The following is a 27,420-nucleotide window of genomic DNA, read 5'->3' as shown; positions in this document are numbered from 1 at the left end:
TAACACTCCATTTAATCCCAAACACACACTATATATCTAGTCACCCGACCTCAAAATGTCACAAACAGGACTTTCCTTTTTTTCTGTGACTCCATCAACAGCTTTTTTTTTCCAGAAATAAGGAGCTGAACTCCTCTCTACTGCCCTCTGGTGGCCAGTGCAAAAAGACCTGGATATGCATAAATAACCCGCTTTAAAGGTTCAGTGTGCAGCTGTTAACATCTGGTCCTTCTGCATTCAGATAAATACACACAATGAGAGAATACAAAGCTTTTTTTTTTTCTTTTTAAATGTTAGTGTTGTAAGAAAACGCAACGAGGTGAGAGAGCGTGGTATAAATTGCATACTCATTAGAATTCAGTTTGCATCACATTTTAGGAAAGCTATTTATTATTAGAGAACAAGCCTGAAGAAAAAAAAAAAAAAACCTGTGAGTGAGACGGGAGGCGGCTCAGAGGAGGAAGACCGGAGGAGACGGGAGTCGTCTGAGACGAGGTGTTTTTGTTTTTTTCTTTTCTGAAGGTCAGTTCTGGAGATGTTTTTATTTTCATGGACCCTGAGAACATTTCTCTCTGACGTATCAAGCTCCTCTAAAAGCTGAAAGACAGATCTTCAACTGTCCCACCCCCAGAGTCCGGCTGGATGGTTTCACTCAGCTTCTCTTCAGGAATCAGACTTTACACAGAAGGTTCATGAACAAGAATAAAAACATGGACACTCCAATCAGGGCTGCACAGAAACAGTGAAACTTGTATAAAAGATGGAGGTTAAAAAAAAAACTCCAGAATCACAAGAAAACTGTAACCGTTGTGTTATTCGATGGTTTTCATATTTGTATGTACATGCACCTGTAATGTTCTATAATTTAAGCCTTCATGTCCCTTATTGGATTGTATGAACAGGTTTGATGGAAGTTAAATGCCGTTCGGTGGAGAAGCCGTGCAGCCCCGATGGAGACTGGGAGTGAAGTGAAAGGTGGAGTCTGACAGAGTGCAGTGCTCATTCCCCCCGACGACACAAACACACACTGGTCACATCCTTCGTGCAAGAAAAACGAGAGAACCAAAGCTTCGCAGTCAAATCCTGCAGAAGGCTGAGGCTCTGTGCAAAAAGGTGCAGCTTCCTCCTGACAGAGTGACGAGAGTGTCAGTAGCAGCGCCGGTTCTCTCAGAAAGACACAAGTGACAGTCAGAGCATCGCTTCAGTTAGAGCGCTGATCAGAACTGATTGTATCTGACTGCCGGGCAGTCAGAGCAACAGTGAGAGTAACAGTCTGTTGGTCAGACTGTAGATCCAGTCACAGCAATGGTCAAAGCGTTGGTCATAACTTTGACCAAAACAACAGTCGAGGCCTGAACAGCGCATCGCTGAGAGTTAGAGGGTGCATCGGAGCGTCGGTCTGAGTGTCGACTGCTAAGAACATCGATCAGAGCCAAGGGCGACTCACAGGGTCAGTCAGAACAACAGTCAGAGCAAGCGTGTCAATGACAAGCGTCAGAGTCAGAGCAACCATCAGAATGACTGGCAGATCCGCTCAACCAAAGAGCTGATCAGGACAGTCAGAGATGATCCAGAACAGTCAGAATGTCAGACTGTAGGTTCAGTCAGACTGTAGGTTCAGTCAGACGTTATGTTCAGTCAGACTGTATGTTCAGTCAGACGTTACGTTCAGTCAGACTGTAGGTTCAGACTGTATGTTCAGTCAGACGTTACGTTCAGTCAGACTGCAGGTTCAGACTGCAGGTTCAGTCAGACGTTACGTTCAGTCAGACTGCAGGTTCAGACTGCAGGTTTTGTCAGACAGTGGGTTCAGACTGTAGGTTCAGTCAGACTCTGGGTTTAGACGGACTGTAATTTCAGATGTTAGGTTCAGTCAGGCTGTGGATTTGGTCAGACTGTAGCTTCAGACTGTAGGTTCAGCCAGACATAAGGTTCAGTCAGATTGTAAGTTCAGACTGTAGGTTCAGTCTGAGTGTAGGTTTAGACTGTAGGTTCGGTAGACTGTAAATTCAGACTGCAGGTTCAGTCACATTCTGGGTTTGGACGAACTGTAATTTCAGATCTTAGGTTCAGTCAGGCTGTGGATTTGGTCAGACTGTAGCTTCAGACTGTAGGTTCAGTCTGAGTGTAGGTTTAGACTGTAGGTTCGGTCAGATTGTAGACTGGCTCAGAATAACAGTCGGAGTTTAGACTCTAGTTCAGAAAGGTGATTGTATTTGACGCTGTAGTTACTGCCAACCAGCCGCTGTAGAAAAACCTTGCTCAGTCTTGATGGCTGTATTTTCTCAGGAGGTTATCTGTAGCTGCAGAAGCAACTCGTCTGTTGTTATCCAATTTTTACTGAAACCCCCCAAAATGTTGCTTTCATGCATCAAAATCCTAGAAATGCTTCACCGTTATCAATCACAAACTCACCTCAGTCAAGTCTTTCAATTAGAGAAGACAATTTAGGGCTGGGAACTAATCCAAACTGTAAGTTTTTGGACTGTGGTGTGAAACCGAAGTCCTGAAGCTCAAATGCAGCTGGTGCAGCTGCTTCAGGTTTCTACAGCGGCGGCATGTGTCAGGTTGTGTTCGTCTTATCTGAGCCACAACGTGACGACATCTAAACCCGCTACTAACTCATTTTTAGCGTTGTGTGTTCAGGAAGTTTTACTGGGAATAAATCCGGTGTTAATAAATCATCTGTCGTGGTATTTGTAGGATTCCTCTGCAGGTGCTCCAGTGGTTGTTCGGAAACTGTTAGTGTAAGTCTAAGAAACACAAATACAAAAGTACAACAAAGTCGACTCTGACCCAGTGAATAAAAGGCAAAGATATCAGAGTTGACCAAATCCGTGGGATCCGTCTTATCACTCCCAATGTACACGTCGGCCTCCTGGAGATCGATCCCAGGATCCTCGGGGCTCGTCCTAACACTCGGCGTCGGCGCTGCCGTTCACCGGCTCGCCGTGTGCGTCCTCTGCGGATTCTGCGTGGTCAACTCCGTTGGACGTGCTCTCCTCAAGAGGCCGACCCTCGTCTCCGACGCTGCAGAGACAGAGGCGAGAGGTTTAAGCGTCCGCAGCTTTTCTCCAGGTATGAGGTGGAGATCAGAGCAAAACTCTCTGAAGAAACAACATTTTAAATAAAAGATCTTCAACTACCTGTGCTAATCTTCTAATGCTAACTTAAGCACAACAGAAGGAGCTTCTTCACTTATAAAAACAAAGCTGATGATCCAAACATGCTCCTAGACAGAGTAGTTGGCTGTTTGACTTCATACTGTAGCTGTTACGGCTCTTGTGTTTTCTGGGAGTGTTTCAGACTGAGTCGTGCCGCGGCGCTGCAGACTCGTCCCACCTGTTCATGCAGCCGTTGCTGAGCGGGCTCTGGACGGCGTCCCTCTCTGACAGCGAGCTGCAGGACCGCCTCTGCTTGGCCGAGGCGTCGGCGCTCTTCCTCCGAGCCACGATGGGCCCCGGGCCCGACCCCCTCCGGTCCGGGCTGATCCTGCCGGGCCCCGCCGGGTCGCAGGGGACGCCGAGGGCCCCGGAGCCGTCGGGCTCTTTCCCCGAGTCGCTGCTGGTGCGTCTCCCGCTCAGGCTGTCTGAGGACGACACGTGGCTCATGTGGCCCTCACGCTCATCTGGAGGTCACAGGGAGAAGATTCTCATCAATCTGACCTTTGTTTTGTCTCGGCAAAACCGTTCCAACAGAGACTGTTAAAATACGTAAAACACACTTATACAGTACTTCAAAAAAAGCATAAAGAAAAAAAGCACAAAGATCTTTGGGATCATGTCTGTAATTCTAAAAACAAATGAATGTTTTTTAATGAATAATAAAAATAAAATCCCGATTCCAGAAAAACTGTAAAAATGTGGAAAATGTTTCATAATGTAACTGTAATTTACCTATCTATTGTTTATTTTCAAATATTTTATTTTCCTTCATTTTTGCTGTTATGATAATAACAATAATAATAATAATAATAATAATAATAATATTTTTTAGGTAGATTCAAATTTTTATTTCAATAGAATTTATAAATACATTTGTTTAATTTCTATTTTCTATATTTATTTTACATTTTGTTGACACACCCTCTCCTGTATGTACGTCTGTCTGTCTGTATGTATTGACTGATTGAGTCGTTCAATCAGGGTCTTATTTTTACCACATTTTTCACTCTTCTCTTGATTTTTTTTTTTTTTTGCACTGTTAAGTATATTTGTCATAAAGACAAAAACTCTCCATTTTTAAGTTCAAAGCTTCATAAATGTCTCAGACATGAAAATAAAATGATTTTTTTTTTAACCTACATCTTTATCTACATTTTTATCTACAAAAAACAGGCAAACCATTTTCTACGATAAAACACTGTAAGCTGTATTTTTCCTAGAATTCTGGTTTAATTTGGATTTTCACAGATTTTTGATGCAGTTTGTGTGAAAGGTTTGTCAGAAAAAGAGCATCTTCCGGAGTTTACCTCCCGATCCCGGCTCTCCAGCCTTGTTGCGCCTCCGCCTCAGGATGACCTCCAGCTCGCTGTCCTTCTTCGGTCCCGGAGGCGACGGGCCGGACTCCTGCGAGCCTCGACTCGGGCTGCGCTTCACCGTCTCCTGGAGGGAGAGGTCGCGCCATCAACAACCCGAAACAGTTCCAGTTTACAATAAAAACTCCTCTTCAGTCCGTGAAATTTCAAAACAGACACAAGTAGCATGAGCAAGACGGGAAAGTGAGGGGAAAGGCAAAAAATACACTCAAAGTGACAGAAAAAAGGAAAAAAGAAGTGAAATGGATTTGAAAAAATTAAGAAAATTACTAAAATATGATAAAAAAAAAAACCCGGAATGTAAAAATCACAAAAAAAATGGCCATGAAGAAAGAGAAAAAGAAAAAAAAGAAGAAAAACATTCATAAAAATACAAAAAAGTGAAGGAAAGATATAAAAATGACAAAAAAACAACAAAAAACATGCTTAGACAAACAAATAACCTCATAAAGGCAGAAAATACAAACAGGTAAATAGCAACAAAAACAAACACACTCAGACAAATAAATACACAAATATAATAACAAAAGTAGACACAAAACAATAAAGGTTAGAGGCGAAAATAAAGAATGAAGGAACAGATGAGTAAATAAACAGTAATCTGCCATCGACTTCCAGTGGAGAACGATTCATAAAAGAGTTTAAAACTGATTTAAATTCTTAAAAATGCTTCCACCCTGGTGCAGATGGTTAAACAAGCAGTCAAATCAGTGATGGAGCTCTGCAGGGAGAGCAACCAGCAGGGGGCGCCGCTCGGGGGTCTTACCAGGATGCCTTTGAGCTCGTCCATGGCGCTCTCCTGCTGCTTCTCCTCACAGCTGACCGGAGGCTGAACGACGGGAAAAGACGATTCATTCATGAAAACACAGTCAGAGCTCAGCTGGACGTTTCCTTCGTTTCTTTCACTTTGGCTTCATCCCTCCTTTTCTTTAGGACTCACTTTAATTAACTAGAAAGCTTCAGAGCTGGAAAAAACCCACTGCAGTCAAATGAACAGGTTGTTAAAGTAAGTGTGTGTGTGTGTGTGTGTGTGTGTGTGTGTGTGTGTGTGTGTGTGTGTGTGTGTGTGTGTGTGTGTGTCTTGACAGGAGATTTATACTCACTTTTACAGCAGGTCTCTGAAGGCAGCATGAAGCAGAGAGAATCAGTTTATTCAGCAGGAAATGAAAGAAGCAGCAAAGACACATTCAGGCTGACCTCTGAACTTTGACCTCTGACCTCTGACTGCTGTTACTTAAGGTTAAAGATGATGAAAGAAGGCGGCACTTTGTTTTCTGCCTCACATGAGGTTTTACGTTGATGAAACTTTCGATACTGATCTTACATATTGGCTGTTGAAAGTGTGTGTGTGTCTGTGTGTGCGCGCGCGTGTGTGTGTGTTCTCGTATTTCTATCCTTGTCGGGGCCAAATGTCCCCACAAGGATAGCAAAACGTGGAACGACGTGCCTTGTGGGGACCTTTTTCCGGTCCTAAGTAGGAGAAACAGTGTTTTCTTGACCATGTTGTTGTTACTGAAAAAAGTAAAAGTGCAAAAACATTTCTTTAGGGTTAGGCTTTGTTGTGGTGTGGGTTAGGGTTAGGGTAAGGGTCAGGGTTAGGGGCTAGACATGAATGGGAGTCAATGGACGGTCCCCACAAGGATAGAAATACGAGACTGAGCGTGTGTGTGTGTGTGTGTGTGTGTGTGTGTGTATGTGTGTGTTTGTCTCACTTTGCTCTCCTGGCTCTTGACCGGCCTCAGGACGACTCCGTGTTTGATTCGCTCCATCATCTCGTTCACAGCTTTCACTTTCACGTCGTCCACGCCTTCGGCAGCTGTGGGACATCAACCAGACTGAAGGACGTGTCCACACACACACACACACACACACACACACACACACACACACACTACTGTCCACACACATCAGGTAGAAAGGGGAAGTGAGGCCCACCTGGAGGCTGCTCCACCTTCACTGAAGCTTTGGAGCCTTTGGACGACTTCCTCATGATGGCAATCAGCGAGCTGAGACACACACACACACACACACACACACACACACACACACACACACACACACACACACACACACACACACAGGAACAGGAAACACCACATTCTCATCAGCTAATCAACACCCAGGAAAACCCTCCTATCAGTTCTCAGTTCGCTGCACAGTAACCACAGCAACCTCAGACATCCCCAGCTGTGTGTGTGTGTGTGTGTGTGTGTGTGTGTGTGTGTGTGTGTGTGTGTGTGTGTGTGTGTGGGTCCTCACCTGAGGGGGTTGCATCTGGAGGGGGGAGGCGGTGGGGGAGGGGGAGGGGGAGGAGGAGGGGGCGGGGGAGGCTGAGGAGGAGGCGCAGGAGGCGGGGCGACCCCGGGCTCAGGGGGAGGGGGAGGGGGAGGGCTCGTGTCGGTCGTCATGGCGACGTTGTCCTGGGTCTCCTGAAGCTCGTGGACTGTGGAGACGAAGGAAAAGATCTATTACTGTGACAGAAACAGAGCGGATTCAAAGAGACAGGAAGTGGATTAATGAGACAGGAAGTGGATTAATGAGACAGGAAGTGGATTCATTGACAGTTTTTTTCCTTTTTTTAAAGATTTTGGCAAAAAATTTATCAAGACAGAAACTAATTTTGTCAAGAAAGGAAGCGGATGCAACGATCCTTTTTTCTTTTGCTTTTTAAGAATGTTGGGCAAAAATTAAAAAAAGGAAAATTGAACTTCTTTTTCCGGTCTTGGAGACTTTTTTTTTCTTTTAAAGATACATGAAATAAAATCAAGAAAACAGGAAGTTGATTCAAAGATACACCAAGGAATGTAGTGGCTACAAAGAGACTTGAAGACATGAGACAGAAACTAACGTTAAAGAGACACAAAGTGCCTTCTTAGGAAACATTTAGTGTTTTTTCTGTGTGTCCACCTCTGCTCTCCAGCTCCTGGTTCCTCTTCTCGGCCTGCTCCAGTCGTCCCTCCACCTCCTTCTTGTCCTCCTCCAGCAGCTCCAGCTGTCTCTGCAGAACCTGCAGCTGCTCCTGAACGCCGCTCTGCTGCAGACGGACCTCCAGCCGCTCCACCTGCACGCACGACACGGATCAAGATCACCTCAACAACAGTCAGAACTACCATGAAACCAAAACAAACTAGTTCATAACTGACCCAAAACTAGCTTGAAGTCTGACTGAAACAAACCACAATCAAACTAGTCCAAAAGTAAACAGAAGGTACTGAAATATAAAACAGACTCGACAGCAGTCCAAAGTCTAGCAAGAGCTCAAAGTTCTTGGCTGTCTGGATCACCTCCACACAAGAAATTTTCTAATGATAATGAAAAATGAACAAAGTGTTTAAGTTAACTACTTGGTTGAAGAAGAAAGTATGCAAATCAATGAAGGTATTAAGTGAGAAGCTATCAGGCTCCTGTTCTGTGGAACCAGCTCCCAGTGTCTGTGAGGGAGGCTGACACAGTCTCTGCTTTTAAGACGAGGCTTAAAGGCGCCTTAAGGAGTTTGCACGTTTTATGCGAAACAGCGCCCCCTGCAGGCCTTGGGCGTAACGCAGCTTAGTGAAAAACTCATCCCTGTGGCTCGCGAGCACGGAAGAGGGGGACTCCGTCTTCGCTCGTTTAGAAGCGCTCAAGTAAGATTTAAGTTTCTTTTACCTGGTGGAGTCTGTGCTGGAGCTGTGGCAGTGCTAGAAGCCAGTCTTTTCTTACTTTCTGGAAGATCCTGCTCAGTTGTTGCTCACTAAGCATCTGGCGGAGTAATGGTGGACAAATCGAAACCTAACAGCCGGAGCGAGCATTACGTCATTCCTTTCAAATTCTCCCCAAAAAAACTCTGGTGCCAGACCGGCACTGCAACTTTCAAGTGACAATTTAGCGCTGTTAGAGGTACTTGTAATGAATATGTCAGGGCACATTGTACACATCATTAAAAATGTGTAACATATTTATGGTGGAAAATAAGTATTTTTAAGGTTGTAAAACTCCTTAATGCACCTTTAAGACCTTTCTATTCAATAAAGCTTACAGTTAGGGGTCACGCCTGCTCGCTCTGTCTCTCTCTCTTTCTCCCAACTATTATGTAACTGTTCTGTAAGGTGATGTTGGGAAAATGAGTCGTGGATTTATTGTATAAATCTGTGAACTTGTGTGTACTTCAATGGAAATAAAATGATCTCTCCCCCTCTCTCTCTCTCTCTTTCCACTATGGGAGACTAAAAAGTCAGAACACCAAAACCCTGGACGAAGAGGCTGTCTCTTAGGTGGACTCGAGCCGTGATTGAGGGATCACAGACAGAACATCAATCACAGCTGATCCATTGAGACAGCCTGGATTCAATGGGTGCAATTCTAATTGGGCATCAATCAAAACAGCTGCTCCACTGATTAATGGAGGAACCCAGACCCAGTGGGTGTAAGTGTTTACTTAACCCTGGGCTCCTGCCATGTGGAACCGGCTCCCAGTTCTGCTCCTTTCTCTCCTTCCAATGTAATTTCATTGTAACACTGTAATTTCATTGTATTGCTACATGCCATTGTAGCCTATGTACCCTGTGTTTATATATGAACTGTACGTAGGTACAAGAAACTGTCTGTCCTATCTCCTTCTCTTTCTGTCCCCTCACCCCAACCGGAACAGCAGAAAGCCACCACCTCTGAGCCTGGTTCTGCAAAGGTTTCTTCCTTTTAAAAGGGAGTTTTTCCTTTCCATGGTCGCTTATGCTTGCTCATGTGGATCTGTTGGGTTTCTCTGTAAAAGTGTCTAGAAACAACCATGTTGTAATTGGCACTTCATAAATAAAGCTGAATTGAATTGAATTGAAGGTGTGGTAGGTGCAGGTTTGATATAAACACTTGAATTATTTCGTCTTTGGCGTGACCCTGACTGCGACTTTTGGACTCTTGAACTTCGGGTCTTAGTTACTCTTGGAGCTTTGGACTGATGGACGTTTGGACTCTTGGACTGGACTTTGGGTCTTCTGGCTTTGCAGCGACACTGACTGGGACTTTAAGATTGCTGGAATTTTGAACTCTTGGTTTTAAGGACTGAGGGACTCTTGGAGGTTTGGACTTATGGACTTTGGAACTTCTGGCTTTGCAGCAGCAGTGACAGGGATTACGGGACGGAGTCATACCTCCTGCTGGTGCTGCAGCCGTTCCTCCTCCAGAGTCTTGGTGATGGCGGCCACGTCCTCCAGAGCTTTGAGCAGCTGTACGCTGGGCTCGGTGCTCTGCAGCAGGAGCATGCTCTGTCTGTTCGCCTCCTTCTGCTTCACCAGCATCTGCAGCGGGACGAAAATCACAAGTAAAAGTGGTGTGGAAGCATCCAGACTCAAAATCCATCCTGCAGGCTTTTTACTTCCAGGTCAGTACACACAGATTCAGTTTCAGTATCACACACATCAAAAATCCGCCAAAACTTTACACTGAAGACAAAGATTGAAGCACATGTCAGTCCAACAACAGTACATCTACCTGGCTGTTTCTTCGAGGCCAAGCTTCGTCTGATTCGGTGACTCGTTTTGAACTGTCTTCTTGTTTTGTGTTGCTAAACTGAGCTCAGATGATAATAATAGTGTGATAATAAAAGTGACTCAACTGAAGAAACTTTGACAGTGATAGACTGATTTTGACTATTACTTTCACTCAGAAAGCAAAAAACACAAATATTTACCAGCTTTTCAGGAGATATATGGAGCTCTTGCTATGGAAATTTTCTTCTTTACTCAATTGTTAACCTTTTTGTCACTTTGTAAACTCTAATTTTACTTGATAAAGTCTGGCTCAGTGGTATTCAGATCTTTTGAGTTTGTGGAGCAGAAAAAGCTTAAAAATCTCACTTTTAAGTTTGATTTTTGAACATCAGTGTGGAAAACTCCAACTTTACATAATCATAAGCTTTTTTTTTCGCCCAGAAATCTGCTTCAATTTTGCTCGAGAACATTTTTTATATTTAAACTGTTTTTGACAGAGAAACTTCAAAACTGTGAGATTTTAAATCAGTATCTATATATTTAAATGTATGTGTTTCGTTACCTCGTGTGCGTACGTCTCTGCTTTGACTCGGAGGCTCTGCTCCAGGTCGAGCTGGTCCTTCATCCCCTCGAACTCCTGAGCCGCTATCGTGGAGACTGCACACACACACACATACACACACGCAATGTTCTCTTCTCAAGAATTATTTTGTTATTTAACATTTTCAAGAAGAAATAGTGACAAGGGAATTATTACTGTCTCTGGACTACACGTTGTCATTTTTCAACTGTTTGGCTGGTCATAGGAAACAACAGATATCAAAATATACCACCTGTGACCACTAGATGTCTGCATGGCAACAGAATGCTGAATCCAACAGACCCTGCAGGAAAACCATGACTTCTATCTTCTTCATGGTGGATCTGCCGGTGTGACGCAGACGCTGACTCACCTCTGTTGAATCTCTTGATGGTTTTACTCTGCTGCTCCACCGTTTCCTGAAGCTGCTTCATCTCCGCCTGGTTCTTCTCCGACTGGAAGAGAAATAAATCAGCTCCAGCAGGAGAACCGAGGGGACGTGGGGATGCTCTACCTGCAGAGGTTCCTCCTCCTCCTCCTCTTCCTCACCTCAGAGCTCAGTTCTTCTATCCGACGCTGCTGCTCGTGAAGCTGACTCAGCAAACTTTTCTTCTCCTCCAACAAACTGCTCACAGTGTCCCTTAAGTCTGAAAACACACACTCCGTGTCACTGAGTAAGTGAGTGTGTGTGTTTGTGGGTGTGTGTATGTATATATCTATATACCTTTGACCTGCTGCTGGTACTGGATGAAGGTGTCCGGGCTGTTGTCCGGGGCGTCGGCTCCGTCTCCATCTGTTTCCATGGCGATACAGTCGGTGATGCTGGGCAGCAGCTCGTCCAAACACGGTCTGGACGACAGACTGAGGTACTTCAACTTCCTGTTCTCACAGTTCAGCTGCAGGTGCACACACACACACACACACACACACACACACACACACAAACACACACTTCAATTATCTCCACTACTTTGCTGTAACTCAGTACATTTACTCAAGTATCATGATGATAATTATCTCTGCAGACTCATCCTCACTCAACTGTTCACCAACATCCCTGATGCTGCTGGATCCTGACCGCGTTAATTCTACAGGATTGATTAGTGTGTGTGTGTGTGTGTGTGTGTGTGTGTGTGTGTGTGTGTGTGTGTGTGTGCGTGTGTGTGTCTGACCTTTGTTGCCAAGGCTTCTGCATTCTCTCGACACGACTTTTCGATCTCGAGCTGAGTCTGCAGGACGCTCACCTCCTCGATCACCATCTGAGACACTGAGAGACAACAAACACACGCACGCACGCACACACACACACACACACACACACACACACACACACACACACACACACACAAAAGCGGTAAGTCCATTCATGGAGTTCCTGTAAAAACACTTTGAAATCGAATGGGTGTGTTCTGGATTTGATTGACATCTTCATTATGGAGGCACACTGAGTGTGTTAAAGGAACTGAATCAACTGACGTAATTCTCAAATATGATTTTGTAAATAACCATAACTAATATCTGGCACAGTAAAAGGCACAACTTTACAACCAAGACCTCAAATTCTGCAGGAAGTTGGACCCACGGGAGACTGAGCAGGCCTGCTGCTCCTCGACTTTGAGAGAATCGGGTTCTGTTGTGGTCCTGGTTGCATTTAGAGCGAACAACCTGATTCACAGTGAGAGAAAGCAGGGCGTGACGGTGGCACACATCCTCTCAGGTTCCAGACTTCCTTGAGAGCCTCACTGTTGTGCTGTCAGCACAGATATCAGTGCGTCTCAGTACAAAACGGCTGAAATAAAAGAAGAAAGTCGGCCTGAAGCGGTGAGACGCTGGCAGCTGTCAGCGGAGCTCAGCGACTCCTGGGTTATTTTAAAACGACCCAGATATGAAGACTTCGGGAGCGGCGAGAGCGCTGGAGAAGAGGAAACTCCATGAAAACATGTGTGTTCACTCATTATGTTGAGCTGAAGTTGCAGCAGAGTCCAATCCAGCACAACATGCAACAAAACAGAACCACAGATAGAAAATAAAATCCAGGATCAGACATAATAGAGTAGAATCAATCATCAGTGGCAGGAACCATTTTCACTCAACAGCACAATGAATGTAGGTAAAATACAGCAACAGTGAAGAAGTTTCAAGTCCTGAGTGTTTTAGGAGGAATCAATACAGGATATGGATCGGTACTGGGCTGCAAAGAAAGAATAACAAGTTTCATTTTAAAAGTGTACATTTAAATTTTAGTCCACATTGAGTTTTATTTTGAAAAGTGCTTAACTAAGCTTTTTTTTTTTTTTTGGTGCTACAAAGTCAAGCCCTTGTTAAGGTGTTTTAATTCACCGCCCTGCTGGTCTGCAGAAAAATGATGCTGCTCAAAATCCATCCATATTGTGAAAAAAGACTGTTGAGCGCTGCTTGACTTTTTCATATATTTCTTATTTTATACTCTTGATTAAACCTGCCTCGAGCACATTCGATCAACTAAACACAGCTGATCACCGTGATCGACCAGAAATTTATAGTGATCGTGAAGCACGATCACATGATCACCCAGCCCGGTGACTGATTAAAAAGAACAGAATCCTGAATCACTTTCAGTAGAACAGAATCAAGCACCAGAGCAGATCAGAATCCAGAGCCAGTGTCGAAAGCAGATCAAACAGAATTTCGTGGAAGAGACAAAACTGGAATCTTAGAGTTGAGAATTCCACTTCAAATGCTCCTGTGCTGAGTTAAAATGGAGATTTTGTTGTTTCAACGTGGCACAAAACACAGAACAGATTCATTTTTCTCATTTTAACATGTCGTGCTGCTCGATGTCGTCTGGAACAAGACAGACTCATATTTCCCATGGTACAAAGCACAGGGCTTCTAGAAAGGGAAAAAGCATGGAGGATCATAGAAATGAATCTTAAAATAGATCCTCTGCTGAACACTCAGCCAGTCAAGTGAGGCTGAAGCTGGTGAAATGTGCTGGTGAACCAGCGGGAGACGAGCGTCAGAGGATGGAGTGCGCTTCAGTAATCCAGCCGAGTGGTGACAAAGGAGTGGATTACACTCTGCAAATGCTGCCTCCAATGAAAAAAATCTGGGCGTGAACCACCAAAATCCATCACTGCTGCTTTATAACTGCTAAAATATGATGAAGCATCAGTTTGATGGCATATTCTTTGCTAGTTGCATATAAATTTGACTGTCATCTGCATAGCGGTGTACGACGGTCGACCTGCAGGCTGATGGCTACTGATCAAAAATGTCTGGTTTCTAATCTGCAGCAGCTACAAACAATGAGTCAGATAATGAGGCAGCTTCCCCTGGGCGCTGCTCGGACTGTGCTAATGGATCAGGGACGTGAAGCAGGAGTGTGTCTTCACAACAAAGTCTACCAGACGGTTCCAACAAACCCAAACCAAACATAATGAGCTTCTTTACCAAACAACTGATTGCTTCTTTTAACCACAACATCTCCCATCTGCGGTCTTCAGACAAATGAGCCTTGTTTTCCTTTTTTGCAAAAGCTACTATGTGGAAGACAGAAGATCTACTTGGTCAGAAGAAGAAAACGATCAGAAGGAACAAGTATCTGGAGTAGATAGATAGATAGATAGATAGATAGATAGATAGATAGATAGATAGATAGATAGATAGATAGATAGATAATCTGGGTTAGTGTGAAGAAATAGAGGATGAGATGAGGGTGTGGTGGAGGTTTCTGGATCTATTTTTAATCCCCGGTTCAGTGTTTAACACTGGCGGATGAGCTCAGAGCCTCTCTCTCTCTCTCTCTCTCTCTCTCTCTCTCTCTCTCTCTCTCTCTCTCTCTCAGCAGCTCATACTCCACTCGGCTGCAGCTCTGTGGGTCAGACGCAACGCGACAGAAAGCGACAGAGGGGAGCGGGTCGCTCTCGTTACTATTTATAGCTCCTGTTGGGTTTGAGATTTTGTACACGAGGGGTGGAGCAGCTGGTGCCTTCACGGAGGAACATCAGAGGAGCGTCAGAGGAACACAAGTGGAACGATAAGAGGAAACCCAGAAGAGCATAAGAAGAACATCAAGCAGAAAACCAGAGGAACGTTTGGAGAACACCACACTAACATCAGAAAAAAAACAAATGAAAGAGGAAAACCAGAGGAACATTGAAGAAACATCAGAGGAACATCTAAAGAACACCAGAATAACCAGAGAAATGCTAGCAGATCACAAGGAGCCTAACAAAAGACCAAAAGAGAAAGACCAGGATGAGCTCCCTGAAAGCTCCTCTTGCATTTTTCATTGTTTCCTATTAATAAGAAAAAAAAAAAAAAAAAAAAACACGTATACACTCCCTCCAGCAGGGGGCGGATTCCAAAGCTGCTCTGGATAAAAAGAGCCAACCTGAGCTCAGAAGTATGAACATTTTGATTGGCTGCAGAGTGAGGACACGCCCACAAGGTCACAGCGACACAACTGACACTGAAACAGGAAAAGAAAGGAAAATACGATACAATCCTATTAAATTTACTGAAAACTACTAAATTACAAGTAAATGTACTGTTATTAGATAATGATCCGGTCTAAACGCACCACACGCACCTGAATGCACCATCTACACCTGATAGCACCACGTGCACCTGAACACACCGCAGTGTGTCCCACAGGATTCATACAAGATCCTCTGAACTCATGTCGACGCTCCTTTAAAACCTGGAAAAACCAGGCTGTGACGCTCCTGTTTCTCACCAGCCGTTTAAAGCCTGGTGGTGATGTTAAAGACACCCGATATGCAGGATTAGCCGCGGAAAGCTGGTAAATAACGCTGAAATCCCACCGCAGTGTGTCAGAGCGGGGCGACCGAGCTGGACGGGGAATTAAAACCAGCTGGAAGCTGCTGGAGTGACTGAAAAACTGAAAATACCCCGACAGAAACGAGCAATGTTCCCTCTATGGCAGGAGATCTCAGTTCAACTGAAATGTTCAGTCATTTTTACACACTTTTAGGGCTTCAGTTATCTGTAATAACTGAGTGTTCTGTTGGGCTTTTTTTTTCTCTCTCAATCAACTAAATAATCGGGGGGAATTTAACTTGGAGACTAGAGTTAAACTGAACCCAAGACCATGTCAATTTGAAAAAATTATGTTAACTAAAACACACAAAATATCTCAAATTTATAGCAATATTAACTGCACAATACACACAAAAGAGATTTAACTGCGATGAGTTCCATGTTTTCTGCACCATATTTTCCGTTGTTACTTAATTGTTGTCATGATGACAAATATTCTGATAGTTTGTAAAGAATTCTTCATTTTGAAGTTAAATATAAAAATATTCAAAGCATTTTTTTCCAATACTAATAAAATAAATGAGGATAAAACCCCCATTCTGCAGAAGATCTGCTTGACATACTGTTTTTTTTTTTCCACAGCGGCTATAGAGTCTTCACTGATCTGACACCTAATTATAGAAACTAAGTGCTTTTTTATCCGAAAATCCACCAAGAAATCCCCACAGGATGATGCTGACAGCTTTAGCAGTGGCTGGAAAACCATAGGAAATAAAAAAAAAAGCTGCAGGGAGTCTGAAGTCCTTTCTGAAGTGCCCTGTATAGTCTTCCCTGTTTATCGAGGTGCATTATGGGAAGAAAGTAATGGTGTTGGTTTTGACGCTACTCATTGACTAAATTTAAACAAACTATAAACTGCATAGCTAGTTGGATTCTGACTCTTCACTATGTTGTGACAGGGTTCTGTACGAGTTATTGAGCTGGTTATTGAGCTGGTTATTGGGTGGTTTTGGGTGGGATCTGCATCAGTTGCAGAGGTGTGAACTGTTCATGGATTCATTATGATCTAGCTTTTGACTAGTTTTGGGACTTGGTTGGGGACTACTTAAGCCCAGTTCCCACTGCGCAGTGTGTCCTGGTACGGTTCATTCTGGTACGATGGACGTTTTTGTGGGTTTCCACTGAAAAATGCTGTGGATGGCACTGAAAGTACCATACAGCACGGTGGGGACGAGTCTTGGTTCCAGACTAGTTGAGGACCGGTTCCAGACTAGCCTTGGATTTGTTCTGAACCGGCTTCAGGCTGTTTGTAGAATGTTATGGACTGGTTTTAGATTGGTGGGGCTTAAGCGGAGGATTGAGTCAGAGGCCTCTCCTCTTCAGGGACCGTTTTTGGAGGAGCTTAAAGACCGAGTCATACTCGTGAGCGACAACAACCATCTGCAGACTGCGACGAGCTGCAGCTGTCACGTCCTAACAGGAGGCTGGAGATCACTGCCGTGGTGACGAGGAGGTCAATTGTTTATTTACAGTCTGTAATGATGATGAACGGATGCGCAGCAGGCGTTGCTGCATGATGTCAGTATTCTGACGGCGAAGCACGGCGACCCGGTCACAGCGGCGGCAGCTTGCCGGTCCATTGTGAGCCCTCCGCAGTGTAATTACGGGATTTTCTGCAGCTCTTGAATGCAGGTTGAAGCGCAGCCACGGGCTTTTATCTGCGTACAGTAGAGTGAGTAACTAGGCTGCAGAAAGCCGAGCTGCAGGCTGCGGGGACGGGAGGCAGAGCGGCGTCGCTGATGGAGGACAGCGCAACACACATTTTAAAGCTCTTGGTGCGTCTCGCTGCTCTTACTGCAGTTTATTCATCAAGGCCCACTTTACAAGACAAGGAATATCAGAGAAAATATTTAGATGGGCCCAAGGCACCAAAAAAGGTTACTGTATGTCTGAGAACTCCGGCTGAAGTGGAGATTTGTAAAAACTCAGTCAATACATTTGCATGTCGACGGGAGGAGGCGCGGATTGACGTTGCATGGTTAGCATCACCAGCATTGTAAAGGTCTGGCTAGCTGCTAAAACTAGCTAACCAACCAGTTAAAACACTTCCCCAAATAACTACTACTGATGTATGAAACTGACAACAATACAGAAAATCGCATTAATTATCGCCTAAAAAAAAAAAAAACACAAACATGTGATTATCACTAGCATGTTAGCATTAGCATGTTAGCATTAGCTTTAGCATCATATTTATTGCTTTACTCATTTCAAGCATTCAACAGGATACATGAGTTCAGAATTAAAAACCGACACACACACGTGTGTGAGCTGTGTGTTGTTTTTTCCAGGAACCTGGCTTCATGCTTCTCGTTACACTGCCTCCTACAGGTGTGTCATGATCATAGCAGCTCTTCACGAAGTTTTTATGCAGATTTATGTAAACAAAGATTTTTTTTTTTTTTTTTATGTAGAAATATCTGTTTCTGTACGTACCCAGCTATGTGTAATTACAGCCCTATATTGGTCAGTTTCTCTGTTGCACAATTGTTTTTGTTTTTTTTTTCCCAGTTTCTCCTCACAGATGTTTCCCCTCTCTGGACTCAAAGTAATATTTTAGCTGCTTACTCAAGAGTAAAACAGAAACGACAGCTCATGGGTTAGCCGCACAACCTTTTCACTGAATATTCCTGAGAGTCTCTATTTTCACTCATGTTTGCGAAGCGGTCCTGACCTCCAGATGAAACCAGGTGGGAAAACACTGCGTGTCTAACATGACCTGACTCTGCCACTTCCTGTTTACATGTGTGAGGATTAAATTCTGCTTCAGGGGGAAAAATGACCCACTCAGACATTAAATTACAATAATGAAGGTGCCATAGCCTCTAAAAATATCACTCTAAACACTTCCAGCTACTGTTCTCATCCCATAACCAAACCACGTTGATAAAAAATGCAAATTTAATTGTTCTAGTTCAACATGAGGCTGAAAATGATGGACATTTACCAGGATTTCAGCAAAAAAAAATATTTCTGACCAGACTACAGTGGAAATTTGGAGAATACTTGAGTGAGAAAGGATTCATCCTTAAAGTGTTTGATATTTTTCAAAATGTCAAAGTCTGTTCATAAACGTGTATTTTTCAATAGGAAGGTTCAGAGAGTCGCAACTTTAGAATCCATCATGGAGAAAATATGAATATCAGAATTTACTGAAAGAATTGTGTGAAACACACACACACACACACACACACACACACAGCCTGCAACAGGGCTAAACTGTTTTCTATTGATTACCATACTCATGAGGATCGACAGGTTTCAGACTCCACAGGGAAAAACATACTGTACCTCACACACACACACACACACACACACACACACACACACACACACACACACACACACACACACAGTTCCTGCTGCTGAATTATTCATGGTGTGAATAATAGATGGGAATAACATGACGGGAGCGGCTGCACTCGTCTCCGGGGAGCTTCTGGATGAATAAATGAGTGAATGAATGAAAGAGTGGAGCGATGGAGTGATGAGACCTTCCTGCTGACTCTACACACACACAAGCGCTGTTGTCAGCGACTTTGTGACAGTCTTCTCTGACTGTAATCCCACCATGACTCATCTATCAACACTTTGACATCTTTTCACCAAGACTTCATTGAGAAAACCACAAATTCCATTGTAATAGATTACAGTATGACTGCACATTTCTTTCTTTTTTAACCATCATTGCCTATTCATGCCGCATGATCCTGGTCTCATTTGATTCTTTACAGTTTCCTTTGCAAGTTTGAAGCAGAGAAGTGAGTCGTTTGATTGAGCGGATCTCTCTTACCTCTGAGGACCGGCATGGTGGAGGCAGCAGCACTGTTTCTCAACACTTAAGAAAAAAAAAAACAACCCACTGTGGGCTTACTGAGTGACGGTCGCCGTGGAAACACGGTAACACCCACTCAGGGGACGAGGTGTCGGTGACGCGGTGAGGACAGGTGTGAACAGAGAGGGAGGAGCCAGCTGGCGGCCGGGGGCGGAGCTAACGTGACACTTTGAAAACCTTTCTCTGAGATTGAAGCTTCGAATCTGATCAAATTTAATGTGTTGCGTATTTCCATTTGTGATCTGAGACAGATGAAGTACACAGACCACAGAAAAGTATTGAAACAGTGATTGCAAGTCCAGGTATTTCCATCCAGATCTAATGCAGAAGTAAGAAACTGATCTGTAATTATGAAGGTAAGCTTTGTGTTTGAGTGAGAGGAGTGTGAAAAGCACCTTGTTCCTGGGACGACGAAGAGGTGTGAGGAGGAAGAGGAGGAGGTGAGCAGGACTCACCTCTCTTGATGTGTTTGAGCTGCCTCTCGGCCTCGTCCCTCTCCTCCGTCAGCCGGCCGCACTGCAGGAGACAGAGGAGGGAGATCAGCTTCCACGACAGGCCCGATAATCAGGTCAGCAGGGCATGCACACACACACACACACACACACACACACACACACACACACACACACACACACACACACACACACACACACACACACACACACACTGCTTTGACCAGAAAACGCAGAGAGCCTGATACCTGGGAGGAAACATAATGACCCACTCCGTAAACATGAATGATGACTCTCTTCTAGAAGAAAACCACTTAAAATGGGTTAATCAATAGTACGAAATAAATCTCAGGAATGATTCTAGTTTATCTTATTTACTACTGTTTATCACAGCAATAGGAGAACAAAGACGTTATGTTTTCATTTTTTCAAACAGATGCATATATCATGGAGGATAGCATGTAGCTACCAGGCGCTAACCTCTACCGCAGAAAAATGAAGCCTGTGCGATGACGTTGGTTTCAAAGAGAGGCCCAGTCCCATTAGAACCCATTCAAAGATGTGGAATTTCAGAGAGCAAATAAACACATGAACATGTTTCAGTCTGGATCTCTTGTTTCTACAACCATGTCGACTTGACATGACTCTAATTTTCAAATAAGTCACTTCTTTATTTCCTTTCATGAGTTAAAGCTTCACATAAATCACCCGAAACGGTGAATGGACTTCACTTATATAGCACGTTTTACACTGCATTGTCACATTCACCCATTCACACACCAGTGGAGGAATCTGCCATGCAAGGCACTCTTTTCCGTCCACGGGGAGCAGTTAGGGGTTCAGTATCTTGCCCAAGGACACTTCGGCATATGGAGAACCAAACCGAACCTCCCAACTGTAGGACGACTGCTCCACCGACAATCACTCTGTTCATACGATGAAAGTTTCAAGTATTCAGTATGGAGACGTGCTGCTGGAAGCTTCAAAACGGGATTTCAGAACGCTGTGGGTGACGTCAGGCCAGCTCCGTCCAGCTTCAACATACAGTCAACGGCAGCTACAGGACTACAAATATGGAGGACAGCATCAAACTACAGCACAAAGACACTTTAAGCTTTTCTCCATTTTTATTATTTCATTCTTGATAAAACTTTAAAGCAACACTGAGGAACTTTCAGTTTTCGTTGATTTTGGCGGCGCCAGTGGACAAAAAGCGGTAGTGTTTTGCCTGACCGAATACTACAGTTCCCATGAGGACTAGCGCGTAGTGTCGTAAATTGCTGCTCCCGGTGGGCATGCTGTCGGACTGAACTCGCCTGCATTTGTTTCCAGTGGCTGTGTGAAGGATGGATAGCGACGAGGTAATGAATCGAAATGAATCTAATGGTGACTAAACAATGTTATATCGTGATGTGACGCATGCCGTAAAGCAGTTCGCACATTTGGAGCTTTTTAGTGTGCAGGGTTCCTACCACCCTCCTCACAGCTGCTGAGTCCAAGTGAAAGCAATACTGACGCCCTCAGGCCGTGACAGAGGGGTCATTCAACTAGTTGTAAGTCGAAGTATCATCACAAAAAATATTAAAATGTTTTATTAAGGTTGAAAAGTTCCTTAGTGTAGGTTTAATTTTCTATTTCATTTGACTACTTATGAAAAGATGTCTTGTGTTACCATTTTCAGAACTTCAAGCTGTTGTCTGAACAATTCTTGGTTTCTTGAAGTATCCGTCCCCTGAAGGGAAGCCAGAAGTCACTAATAGGGAACTAATGGAAGTAATTCAGTGAAACTTGGAATCTCTTTGTTTTCTAAGTGGATTTATTGACGACTCTTTGCTTCTCTGAGTCCATTACGGCACATTTAGGTTGAAAAGACAGGAAGTGATCGGATCTTATGTTGTGAAACACTTCAGTCACCAGAGATCAGATTAAAAGTGCAGGACGGGTACTTTTCATCAGAGTCTGTAGTTCGAGCTCAGAGAGCAATGTAATCATTACTATTCCCATAAGTCCCTGCTTCCTGGAGGAGAAGCGCACCGTTAATCCTGGACTAACTCGGTCCTCCTGAGAGAATCTTCAAGCACACACTAGGAAAGTTTTATGTAATAAAAGGTAACGATCATCAAACTTCAATGTTAATTTTAACAATTCCTTTAGTGTGTTGTCCTGCAGGTAGATTATTCTCAAATTACTTAAAAATAATAACTGGCTTGTGGCGGCCAAGCGTTCATAGCGACGTCGCTTTTTGATCCTTCGATGTCGACTCTTCCTATCATTGTGAAACAGAACCAAGCGCTGGATCATTCAAAGGCAGCTTTTAAATGGAAGTATAAACATCTATTAACATATAACTCCACGTATGTCTACCAATAGATGTTTGTCAGTAGATGTACACGCAAAGCAGATTGTTGTCTCATATTACCACACAGCAACATTTGAATAACCTACATTAATGTAATGTTTCCTGTTTGTAATTTATTCTGTCAAGTGTCCATTTCTTTCATTAATCATATATTCGGTATAATAATAAATGAATGAACATCCATCTTAAAGTTCCAATAAGAGGGGATCCAAACTGCTTGATATATTTAAACACAAATGTATCTTTACCTAGAAATTAGTTATGGTTAAAATATTGTAACTCAGTTATTTTTCTGAAGGAGTATCTATTGACTATAACAAATTAGTTTTTAAAGGTAGCTTGCTCAGCACTGCCTATAGGGAGCGTGGGCTTTGATTAGACCGTCGTGAGACAGGTTGGTTGAGGATGTGTTGCTGCAACAGTAATCCCGCTCAGCAATCCTTATAACTCCAAAACAGCCGCAGCAGAAATAAAAGAACAGACAATAAAAAAGTGACCCTCTGGGTTTAAATGACCTCCAAAGGAAAATGAATGTAGGACACACGCTGTAAAAACCCCGAAGCGTCATCAGGAGAGCTGAATGGTTTAGGAAACACCTCTGGTCTTCAGAGAGACGTTAAAGTTACAACCTTCTAGAGTATCAGTAATCACCTGATTCAAATGATCTGCTTGTCATCAAATCTGCAGAATGTGTTGGAAGAGAGAAACATCTAAAACCTGTTGGACTGGGGCCCCAAGGACCAGGATTGGGAAACACTTATCTATAGTACAGTCTTACATTGTATCAATAATCTGAATTATAGTTTTATGTATAATCTGGATTATATGTTGCTAGTGTATCAATAATCTACGTAATATTCTTAAAATGCATCCAATTTCATTAATAATCCATAATGATCCATATACAGTTAACGATAATACTATTATTACCTTTCCAAGTAATAACTATCTGACATATGGACTTATAATATCAATAACGTGTATAATAGAATCCTATCATCTAGGAGATTAGCATTAGAAAGTATCAATGTGGATTATAAACTTCAAAAAGATTATATAAAACAGCTGAAGGGAAAATATTGTGTGACGGAGATTTCAAGAATTTAAACTAAAAAGCAGTCACACATGTTAAAGTGACACGCTGTACCCTCTAGTGGTAGGAAGTGTTACTGCAGAAGCGGAGCTCAATTAATCGGTTAGTTTTCTAGACATCATATCATCGCATTTTCTACATACTGCCAATTAGACTGGATTCTCCGTCAGAGAAAGTCATTGAGACGAAGAGTCTCTCTAAAATCCTCCCTCCTCTCTGTCCCACTTCGGCGCAGCTCTACCTGCAGCCTCGCTCTCTGTCAGCTCCGATTTCCTGCCAGGAGCTCAGAGAAGTTCACCGAGTTCGCCCAACACACACACACTGACGCACAGCCCAGCATCTTTTTGCTTCTCAGACGTCTTACAAGTCAGACTGAAGGTGCTCCTCTTACGGAGCATGTCTGCTTTAAAGCTACGTTTCCCAATTATGCAGCCTTTACAAAACGGATTTAAAAACGATGAATCAGGTCAATTAGCTCAATTACAAACACTGACCGCTAATCCAGCCTGCTACATGCCAAAGAAGCATCCTTCAATAGTTAAATTTATTCAGATTATATGTCATTATTTTAATATATCGATGTGTTTTTGACAGTAAGAAGCTCATGTTACGTCTTGTTAGCTATAAAAGAGAGTATAAAGACAACGTACTCTAAACACAGCTATACTGTCAGTTAGCATGCTTATTAGCTTGTTTGCTAACATATCGCTAAAGTTCAAAATGAGAAATTACACTTAAAGTCTGAATTTTTCCCATGTTAGAATTAGACATCCAGTAACAAGATAACTGGTGCGAAGACAAAGACCACACATTTTTCATACCTGAAAATCAACATTGACCTTTTTTAAAGCATTTTTTTTCTTTTCTTTTTTTTTTTAAATAAAGCACATCTTGCTAATGAATGTTAATATAATCAAATAAAAGATAAACAGCCCGGCTCAGGTGGGTCAATGTGTGTTTCAGTGAATAGCCACCGCAGACCTTTTAATGGCGTGATCGAGTTACTGCAGGGACCACCTGAGCCTGCTGAGCAGCAGGAAATGAGCCCCAGAGTCGTAAAAATCCACAACATAAAGGATTAGAGCTAGTGCTGCAACTCCATTAGAATCACCCGTCTCATTGATTAAGCACATTTCAGTTCCAATGTTAACCATTACATGCAGTAAATAAAAATAATCTTTTATCATCAATCAGAAAAAAAAAAAAATTAGTTTGATTTAAATGCAATCTCTTAGAGCATTCTGAATTTAATTATCACGTTGGTGAGCTGGTTAGGCTTGTTAGTATTTAGTTAAGGAATTAAGTTGACTGTCATCTAACATTTTGCATTGATTTTGAGTCATCTCTGTAAATATCAGCAACAAATCATGTTTAGCTTGGAAAGAAATGTCAAGAAACAATAATGGGACCGGTATAAATAGAATGTCGAAAAATATGAGAAAAACAACCATAAAACTACAATATTTGAAACTGTACAGAGAGCAAACACTGTTATCTGTATGAGCAAATCCAAAAGCTTGAGAAGTCAACATCATGTCATTATAACAATCCTCAAAAATTGTGCTGAACTTGCATTATTACTGTATGAAGTCTGAAACTGTGCCAAGAGAAAGAGCACTGTTCTCTGTACTACAAAATCTTGAAGACATAAGAAATGTGAAGGAACAGGAAGTGATGATGAGGTCAAAGAGCGAACTGGTTCCTGAAGCAAGGCTCTCCAGCTGGAGGCCTGTAGTTTGATTCCCACTTAGCACTGCTCCCATTGATGTATATTGAATATTTTAAGCAAAAAAAAAAAAAAAAAAAAAAAGGATAAAGGCTGAAGGAAGACAAACTACTGAGGCAAGAGCATTAAATGAAGCTGAATAAAACACACTCCCTCTCTATTAAACAATCCCTCCTTCTCTGATAAAACCTGGAACGGTGGGAGGAAGATGAGAAAGCTCGTGTTCTTCCCTTCCTCCCGGGTTTTGCGGAGCGAGGCTGGAGGATTTAGGGAGGGGTCCGGCTCTTTCATGTCTACAATAACCTGCAGGGAGAAGCCGGCCGGCGGAACAAACCGGCCGAGAGGAGCCGGCGAACCGGGGAGGTACGTGAACACACCGCACGGTTCCAAACCACCACGAGGGCGAATAAAGGAATAAGCGCGTGGTGCGTTTAATTGTCTCTTTTCGGGGTTTTTTTTTCTTTACCTCTGTGTGCACGTGCGCGTCTCTCTCCTCCTCGCATCCCTCCATCTGCGATGGTGATGATGATGATGATGAAGATGAGGAAGAGCAGGGCAGCATTCAAGGCGACAACAGTGGGAGGAAATAATCCCACTTTTCCCCCTTCCTCGTGTTTTAAAGCGGTTGGAAGGAGAGGAGGGCGGGCTGGGTGGGATTAGGAGCGCATGTTCGAGTCCCGGCCCGGTTCTTCCTCTCTGCGTGGAGGCGCATGGGATGGAGAGCGGCTCTGTGCGCTCCTCCTCCTCCTCCTCCTCCTTCCACTGACAGCATCATCTGCCCCCCGTGCCCCTCCTCCTGCCCCCTCCTCCACCCAGTGGGGCAAACCGTGTGCGCATGTCCGAGTGGTCCGCTCCAGAAGTCTTCCACCCAGACCTGACAGCATGAGAACATGAAACAGGCTTTAAAGTCATGACATTTATTCACTTCATCAACTTTTATTAAGACGAGTGAAGGTGCGTTCAAGTCCTGAGGGATAAATCTGACATCACACATCCGTCTACATTCGTGAATAAAACAAGAATGCATGAACTGCAGAAGTTTTTATTGCTTAATACGAATTCGGTGTCTTTTCAATACTAACTTAATGTCATTTTTTATATAACTGTTTGAGAACAATCTTTTCATGGAGTAAAAACTGTACATTAATTGTGTTTTTGTGTATTTTTTTATAATTGTTATTTCAGCTGCTATGTTAAGGTCACAGTTTTTATACTGTAATAGCACTGAGTCTGTCTTTTCAGGTAGTAATAGTTACTTCCTATATTGATTTTATGATAACTGAGTAAATGGAATCTAATAGAAGTCATTTCAATTAATGAAGTCATGGTGCATTCAGGTACTGATGGATAAATCCGACATCCAAATATCCAATGGTTTCTCGGTTGTAATTTTATACAAAACAGTCATTTTTCGACACAAGATATTAACGTAACGTAATTTATAAAAGTCGATGTATGTGTTAACAAAATAAGGTAACGGAACAACAATTTAAATTATTATTAAAAAATTAAAACATTAAATTATCCCATTAATCTGTTCTCGAGCAGCGTGTAAGCTTTCAAGCGCATTACGAACGTGTTCGCGATTTAAAAAAAGACTTTAAATCATCGGAATCATTTTCTGCTTGCGTCACACGGAAAATTAATTTGATAAGAGATGTATTCAAATATTTATCTAAAGAAAAATAGTTTTCTGTCATATGTGCCTTCATGTTTGGTAAAAAATGATATATAATTTCTGAAAGTTATAATTTTTTTGGCCATAACAATACGATAACAATTATTTTGGTATAATCTTTATTTTATTGGTAAACCTTCATGAAGGTTTATCTATAGATAACATGTGTTACATTCACCACATTTTTGATCAAAAAGCTTTACACAGTGTGTCACAAAGAATTGTATTAATTGTGTTTTTTTTTCTCAGAAATAGTCCGGTTTGAAGGTTGCATTGAAAAAAAACTTGACCTGCACCACCCCCTGCAGGATTTACTGTGCAACTACAGCTCAGAGTATAATTGGAATTTTTCCGTTATTTCCAGTTTTTATGTAGCATTTGGTTTATTTCATTTAAAAATATGTATTTTGGTAATATAAAACCCTCCGTCACGTCAAGTTTTTTTTCATGACCCCAAAATATTTGTGTCTCACTTCATTGTGATTATCTAAAAATGTCAAAGAACAAACACATTAACAATGTACCTGCTGCTTTTTATAATCCTAGTAAACCAAGGAAAATCCGTTATTCAATTGTTTCAAAATTTGATGTGATATTTGGCTTGATTTTGGGAAAGAATATGTAGTTGGATAATATTAATACTCTGTCTCATTCTAAAATTTGAACATCAATTTCACCTTTTCTACTAGTATATGCTACTTCAATGTGATTATTGAAACGAGTCAAAGGACAAAAACATACATATGTACACAATCTTACAACAATCCAAAAGAAAACATAAAATACAAAAAGTTGCATTTTTTAATTGATCTGGAATATGGACTTTGAATTGTTGTTATATGTCATGAGTTTACTTTAAAATCTTATTTTCTTC

The 27,420-nt window shown here is 42.6% G+C and overlaps 1 protein-coding gene across 1 annotated transcript; it reads right to left on the bottom strand.

The window, feature by feature from the left end:
• Nucleotides 1-2,631: 2,631 nt before the first annotated feature.
• On the bottom strand, nucleotides 2,632-25,477 carry shtn3 (shootin 3). The gene is made up of 17 exons (XM_030101911.1): nucleotides 25,335-25,477; nucleotides 19,694-19,754; nucleotides 11,752-11,846; nucleotides 11,304-11,475; nucleotides 11,129-11,226; nucleotides 10,953-11,034; nucleotides 10,562-10,656; nucleotides 9,661-9,807; nucleotides 7,445-7,598; nucleotides 6,797-6,980; nucleotides 6,473-6,543; nucleotides 6,250-6,353; nucleotides 5,641-5,655; nucleotides 5,304-5,366; nucleotides 4,472-4,604; nucleotides 3,343-3,628; nucleotides 2,632-3,030 (listed from the first exon to the last, which is right to left on the bottom strand). The coding sequence occupies exons 1-17, from the start codon at nucleotides 25,428-25,430 to the stop codon at nucleotides 2,913-2,915; spliced, it is 1,974 nt and encodes a 657-aa protein (XP_029957771.1). The 5' UTR covers nucleotides 25,431-25,477; the 3' UTR covers nucleotides 2,632-2,912.
• Between the last annotated feature and the right edge of the window lie 1,943 nt (nucleotides 25,478-27,420).

Source organism: Salarias fasciatus, chromosome 2 (assembly GCF_902148845.1).
Source record: "Salarias fasciatus chromosome 2, fSalaFa1.1, whole genome shotgun sequence".
NCBI lineage: Eukaryota > Metazoa > Chordata > Actinopteri > Blenniiformes > Blenniidae > Salarias > Salarias fasciatus.
Note: the sequence above shows the minus strand (reverse complement) of the source record. Positions and strands in the feature narration are given on the sequence as shown.

What these genes read in the sequence shown, in the direction of transcription:
- shtn3 (XM_030101911.1), bottom strand. Translation starts at nt 25,430, where the DNA reads ATGCTGCCCTGCTCTTCCTCATCTTCATCATCATCATCATCACCATCG. An exon ending in TAGAAGAACTGAGCTCTGAG is followed by an intron (nt 11,035 to 11,128) that starts GTGAGGAAGAGG and finishes TTTCTCTTCCAG; the next exon opens with TCGGAGAAGAACCAGGCGGA. An exon ending in GGCTGCAGCACCAGCAGGAG is followed by an intron (nt 7,599 to 9,660) that starts GTATGACTCCGT and finishes TCGTGCGTGCAG; the next exon opens with GTGGAGCGGCTGGAGGTCCG.